The sequence below is a fragment of the Lolium rigidum genome, chromosome 1 (assembly GCF_022539505.1).
Source record: "Lolium rigidum isolate FL_2022 chromosome 1, APGP_CSIRO_Lrig_0.1, whole genome shotgun sequence".
Classification (NCBI taxonomy): Eukaryota; Viridiplantae; Streptophyta; class Magnoliopsida; order Poales; family Poaceae; genus Lolium; species Lolium rigidum.
Window position 1 is genome coordinate 360,494,668 of NC_061508.1, and position 7,007 is coordinate 360,501,674.

Sequence of the window (7,007 nt, forward strand, 5' to 3'; positions counted from 1 at the left end):
GGTTGTTCCTGGCAGTGACCTTGGTGGAGGCATTGTTTTGAGAGCGGAGACTATCTTCAGGGTGAAAACCTAAGATCTTTGATCGGGCGACGACGGTGTTTGAGCACTGTTCCATTCTTGAAGGCGTCGTTTTTTGGAGAGTCTGTAATTCAGGTGTTGTCATGGTGGTGGATGTATTATCGTTGTTAGGCCCGAGATACTGTAGCGGGACTTTTGTTTCTTAGTTTTCTTTTCCTTTTTTTGGCTGTGTGCATCCGTAGTGCCATTAGGGTGGTGCGTTGTTGCAGAGGCTGGGTGTAATTGGTATCTTCTTGATATTAATATATTCCCTTTATCGAAAAAAAATTTGAACCTAATAATTTCGTGGGTCATTTGACTTCTTAGATCTGGTTTTTTCAGGGTAAGTTACAAAGTTTGAAACCCAGTACTCTACGTATATTAGTCATTTTCATATAGATCACGGATGAATCGCACCCACATAGCTGCATCTATATTATCTAATTCCAAATGTTTTTGAAAAAGTTCTTTCCAGAACTTACACATATATACAATTTTCATGGACCGCAGAAATACTTGAATTTTCCTTACTTTTCTCGCGCGCAATATGTCTCATCTCTCCCCAATGGTTACCGAGTTGGGTTCAGGTACTATGCCTGGGTGCCGAAAATTCGTCCGCTAAAATAAGGACTTCGTCGTCTCTAGCGCCGGCTGAGGAGTCGGCGGATCTGAATGTCGTCTGAAGGAGCAACGGCGGGGGTACCAGCGACAGTATAGCCTGGCAAATCTCTGGGATTGGCCTGTTCGTTCGAGCGATGGAATTTTGTGACGTGGATGATGCGTGGAGGGGAATATTCCAGTTGCCTCGAGATACGTGCAGAAGAGCAGACGTGGAGAAATCGGCGTCACGTGCAGGCTTTGGACTGATTTTCTTGCCAATTAGCCGGTCAGCCCTAGCAGTCTTCCTATTTAGTTTGCGCCGATGCCGAATCCTCTGCTCGCCTCCACCCCAGTAGTTCTCAACAGAACCAAAATTTTGGACGCCTGCCGCGACGGCGCCGGCGCCGGCCATGGGGGATCGGGCCAAGTTTCCCGGCCGCTACCAGCAGGTGCAGCTGCTCGGCGAGGGCAACTTCGCCAAGGTTTACCTGGCGCGGCACATGGACACGAAGCAGGAGGTGGCGATCAAGGTGATGGACAAGGAGAAGCTCATCAAGCTGGGCGCCGTGCACCAGATCAAGCGGGAGATCGCCGTGATGCGCCGGCTGCGGCACCCCAACATCGTGCAGCTCCACAAGGTCATGGCGTGCAAGTCCCGCATCTTCGTGGTGATGGAGTACGTCCGCGGCGGCCCGCTGTACCGGCACGTCCCGGTGAACGGCGGCATGAAGGAGGACGAGGCGCGCCGCATCTTCCAGCAGCTGGTGTCCGCGCTCACCTTCTGCCACGCGCAGGGGGTGTACCACCGCGACATCAAGCCCGACAACCTCCTGGTCGACGAGCACGGCAACCTCAAGGTCGCCGACTTCGGGCTCTCCGCCCACGCCGACACGGCGCGGCAGGAGGCGATCCTCCACACAGTCTGCGGCACGCCGCTCTACGTCGCTCCGGAGGTGTTCCTGCGCAAGGGCTATGACGGCGCCAAGGCGGACGCGTGGTCCTGCGGCATCGTCCTCTTCGTGCTCGCCGCCGGCCGCAAGCCCTTCCGCGACGACGACCTCCGCGTGCTGTACCGCACCATCTGCCGCGGCGACTTCCGCTGCCCGCGCTCCTTCAGCCCGGAACTCGTGCGCATCGTGCGCCGCCTCCTCCAGCCGAACCCGACGCACCGGATCACGCTGCTGCAGATCATGGAGACGGACTGGTTCAAGAAGGGATTCAAAGAAATCAGTTTCTACATCGACAAGAAGGATTGCCTGCGCAGCCTCGATGGCCCCGAAGAGCCCGACTTCTGCGACTCTGACTCTGACGACGAGACCGTCATGTCTCCGGACTCTTCCTCCCCTGTGGCTCAAGCTCAAGGCATGCACACCTCCATATCAGCACCGTCTCTGGTGAACCTCGAGAAGATGCACAGATCCGCCTCTCGGGCGCCCCAGACGCGCTTGAGACGGATCAAGAGCATGAACGCATTCGACATCATCGCCTCCTCGCCGAGCTTCGACCTGTCCGGGCTGTTTGAGGAGCGGGGAGAGCAGATGCGTTTTGTGTCCAGCGCGCCGGTGGCCACGATCATCGCCAAGCTGGAGGAGATCGCCGGGCAGGTCAGCTTCACGGCGCGCACCAAGGATTCCCAGGTGAGCTTCGAGGCGACGAGGAATGGGCACAAGGGCGCGCTCGCCATCTCCGCCAAGATACTCCAGCTCACGCCGGAGATCGTGATGGTCCAGGTAAGCAAGAAAGCAGGTGACACCGCCGAGTACCATCAGTTCTGCAGCAGTGAGCTCAAGCCCGGACTGCGCGGCCTCGTGGACGGCCTGCCGGAGGAAGGCCTCCCTCCGGCGCTAAGTGTTGCCTGAAATTCAAGTCTATTACTGTGTGGGAAAATGCAGCAGGGGTTGATATCATAAGTATCTTTCAGTTAGATTGTTTTGTTCTTTGCTTGGTAGTTTTGTTTAGGATTTGACAGTGTTAATAGTGGATCACTGATTCATGACACTGTAGTAGGTTTTGTTTACTTATATGTGCTCCGTACATTAGCGAGAAGAGATCCTGTTGCTAAGTTAATTTACATGACACATTTTCTGAACTTGAAGTTCATATGGATTTCGATGTGATTTTTGTAATGTCTCCTGTTTCTCCACCTCCTTACCTACCATGATATAGGTAGGTTGCATAAGAAACATATATCGTTAACGAGAATATACTTTAGAGGACAGATGCATCTCTCGCTTGCCTGACACAGAGGAAGGATAAGTAAAGAAGCATTGTGTTATTTCTCCTAGTTCACTGAATAATTCCTTGAAGCAAAGAGGCATCCTTCCTTCCTCCCCTGGCAGGGGAATGATTGTCTTGAAATAATATATACGCAAGTTTAACCACCATCGATTAGTGTAGAAAAACGAGGAACAACATCACATTCCCTGACACTCAGTTCAATTTGGTACAAAATCGTCCTGAAGTGAAAGGTCAAAATGGCCAGATATGATGAAGAATCTAAGGCAAGGAGAGTGCCCTTTCTAGGAAATTGGGCGCCACTTGAATACACAACCTTCTTCAACTTGTTCTTCCTCTCCTTTTCGACAACACATTACCTGACAAAAAGGAGAAAGGGAAAGCGAGAAAACAGAGATATTTCTGCCCTGCTCCGAGGGGAATCACAAGCGGTATACCATAGCAGAGACGAATCTGCGCCACAAGATTTCAGTGTAGGCATTAGCCCCACATGTCGGCTGTCGACATCCTGCCCGATTTGTTCTATTCTATTTGAAGAGGACACAAGCTTTTCTGCAGATCTTTTCCCGATGGCCGTGCTGTTCGTTGCTGTTATTGTCCGTGAAAACCATACCCGTGGCCATCCAAGCTGAGCCACCCTTTGTTCTTAATCTCAACAACTTGATGCCATATGGCTTGTCCTTGGCTGATATACACAGTGAGTCCAGACGGCAACATGTTAGTTCAGACAAAATAGCTGTGTCTGCTTATGAATCTTATGCTTGCTCTTACCTGTATACTATTCTCTTCTAAGATCTGGCAGTAAAATGGACACATGCATGGTTCCAGAACTAAAACCAAACTACATTTCTCATGCCTGATCTGCCACTTCTTTAGTCAATTATGTGGACAACAGTACCAACACAGTGGACGCAAAATAGAGCCACAAATGATACAGAGAGTTCACCAACCAATGGTTTCCTTGCCTAAGATGAGCTACATGTCCAACGAGCTTCCTAAACTATGCACAGCTAGCAGTATTGTATTGAGGTATGTTAGTGTGTATCATATGTTTGCTCCACATTCATCATTTTCTCGACTGTTTTCTATCAGCTGACCTGTCTCTGCTTGACATCACCAGGGATCTGCATCGCGTATATCGTGATCATTTTCATCATTTTATTTTTTTGCTAGTACTACATTTCTAAGTCACATTCAGGGCGAGTACTACATTGATGATTTCCACCTGACTTCCAGTTTTCCTTTCTGAATCAGCTTTATGCAAGCTTTTTAACACTTCCCTTTCTGCATCGAAAGGCATGTGCTGATCCATTTGTACCGTTCCATGCTTCTTCTCCTTTGTTTTCTTCTTATTAAGAGAAGAAAAGGCTCACGTTATCAACAGCGATGGACATGCACGGGCGACATAAAACCTCTAGAATCATGTGGTTTACATGAAACATGACACCTGCTATGGCCAGAGAGAAGGACAGATTATATAAACAAATATTTCTACTCTCACATTAGATTTACTCAGCATCTCTGCTCTTTGTTGATAGTTACTCCCTCATGTCTCTTTTAATTGATTCAGATTTAGTACAACTTTGTACTAAATTCGAGTCAATTAAAAAATACCGGAGGGAGTACGTGATAATGAACTAAAAATGGTTAGCGGAGTTCAGAATCTTCTAGTTCCTCACAATGTCTGTCTCTCTGAATAATTGATACAGGCAAATGAAATGGAAGATACCGCAATGATCGGTATGTTTCTGCAATAGATAGTGCAAACCATTATGTTTGGAATAGTTGCTCAACTTCCTTTACTCATGATTTATTAGAATTTTATTTGGTAACAATAAAATTCAGCTAGTTGATCACCAAAATTCCTCCAAAACGCATGTTTCATGATGTCCTGAAATGTCTAACAAGCGGGAGTGGCGTTTTGGCACCCGGGAGCATATGCTCCCGGTTTTTAAACTTCGTTTTAAATGTTTTTTTAAAATGTTGAAAAATTTGAACACAAAATTTAGTTGATACATCTTAAAATTCTATATGTTCAAAAAGTGGTTTCACAGAAAACCGACATTTTGAGTGCCATCCGTAAAAAAGACAAATTTTTGTGTAAAAAAACGTTGTGTACGAGACGTTTTATTTGTCTTTTTTACACAAGTTACAAAAAATGTCGGTTTTTCGCAAGACTTGATGTGCGCACGTAAAATGTTGATACGTAAGCGAGAAATTTTTTGTTTGATTTTTTTGAATATTTCAAAATGTTTTTCCGATGGCAGGAGCATATGCTCCCATGTGCCGAATTGAATTTCCGCTAACAAGCCTCCAACATTACGTGAAATAAATAGCATATCCTTCTTCGTGACGACATATCAGACAATTGGTGCTCTCTCAAGAGAGATATTTTCCCTGTGTTAACTGGTCCCACTATCTTCAATAGTTTCAGTACGCTAACGTTTGTCCTTCGTCGAACATGCAACGTTCAATTAGTGTACCCTATTCTAGGGACCTATTAGGACATCTCCAACGGAGAGCGACGCAAACGGGAGATGTCGCCGGACCGAAAAATGCGTCTGCCACCATTTTCAACGGGGCAACGCATAGTGACCGTGTCGTTGCATCCGGACCCGGTCGGCAGTGACTAGGTAAGCAAAATATTTCTTCATTACTATTGATTGGCCAAAAGGACCATCTTTCCAGTGATGGTTAGTCGAGTTAACATAAAACTACAATGGCCATACATACTCGCCGTCGCGCGGCCTACCACGGCATGGCTTATTCACAGTCGCGCGGCCTACTACTGGCCACCGGAGGGGCCAGCGCCGTCGTCAAAGCGGGAGCGCTTCACGCACTCAGCGCGCCGCGCACGGCGGCGATCGGACATCTCGTCCTGCTGCCTGCGGCGTTTGAGGGCCTCGGCTAGGGAGGAGTCCCACAGGACTCTCCTGCCCATAGAGTTGGCCTCCGCCTCCACCGCCGCTTGGGCTGCCACCGCCTCGTTCGCCTGGGCCGCCGCCTGCAACCCCGCCAGCTGGGCGTGCAAGCGGGCCAACCTCCGGCACTGCTTCGTCCCTGGCGGCGATGGCGCCCATCAGCTCCCGGTTCTCCTGCTCGACCCGCGCCGGAGAAGGGCCCCTCCGCTGGAGCGAGTCCAGGTCGGAGCACATGTACCCCCGAGCCATGGTGACCGCATAGCTCTGGGCTTCCTCCTCCGCTGCCCAAGCCTGACGGCGCAGGGCGTCCCCAGCCAGGGTCTCGAAGGACGCGAGCAGCACCCGCTGGTCGCCGGCGCACTCGAAGCAGTTGGGTACAGAGTCGTCGCCGGCGGAGATGTCGTGGATGACGGCGTCCGCTGGTGGGGCCGCTGGAGGGGCCGCCATCGCCGCCCGCGCCTCCGCGAGCGCAGCCCTAGCGTCGGCAAGCTCGACCCTGGCGTCGGCGATTTCCTCCCTGGTTGCTGCGAGGCGCCCTTGCGCGCGCTCTGCCGCCTCCGTAACCTCCGCCTCCGCCTCCGCCGCCTCCAGGTCCAGCTGGTCGGCCTGAAACACGGCGACGACTAGCTGCTCGTCCTCCTCCGGGTGGACGTGGCGGCACATCTGAACAACCTGATCCCAGCTAAGGTTGTGCTCGGCCATGGATGGATGCTAGGGTTTAGCTTGAGGTGTGCTCGTCACCCCTGCCGGTGTCCAGCATATATAGCCACGATGGGGCAGGAAACGGCGTTGCCGCGCAGGTCGTTTCCCGTGCGCGCGAAACGCCGACGAAACTTGCCAATGTATTTGGCAAGCGCGGGAACGACCATCGTCGTGCGGGAACCGGTAATCGCCAGCGGCAGGCTTCGACGGGACGTAAAACACCATTAACGACCTTGATGTTGTCTCCGCTAAAAAAATACGTCCGCACCGCTAGAGGTACCCCCGACGCAAACGGTCTACTGGCCACCGGAGGGGCCAGCGCCGTCGTCAAAGCGGGAGCGCTTCACGCACTCAGCGCGCCGCGCACGGCGGCGATCGGACATCTCGTCCTGCTGCCTGCGGCGTTCGAGGGCCTCGGCCAGGGAGGAGTCCCACAGGACTCTCCTGCCCATAGAGTTGGCCTCCGCCTCCACCGCCGCCTGGGCTGCCACC

The 7,007-nt window shown here is 51.4% G+C and overlaps 1 protein-coding gene across 1 annotated transcript; it reads left to right on the plus strand.

Annotated features, from left to right (window-relative positions):
* Nucleotides 1-1,013: 1,013 nt before the first annotated feature.
* On the plus strand, nt 1,014-2,746 carry LOC124702877 (CBL-interacting protein kinase 25-like). The gene has a single exon (XM_047235056.1). The coding sequence runs from the start codon at nt 1,068-1,070 to the stop codon at nt 2,514-2,516; it is 1,449 nt and encodes a 482-aa protein (XP_047091012.1). The 5' UTR covers nt 1,014-1,067; the 3' UTR covers nt 2,517-2,746.
* The last annotated feature ends 4,261 nt before the right edge of the window (nt 2,747-7,007 follow it).

Bases quoted from the DNA above. Each gene is read 5' to 3' on its own strand.
- LOC124702877 (XM_047235056.1), top strand. From the start codon at position 1,068: ATGGGGGATCGGGCCAAGTTTCCCGGCCGCTACCAGCAGGTGCAGCTG.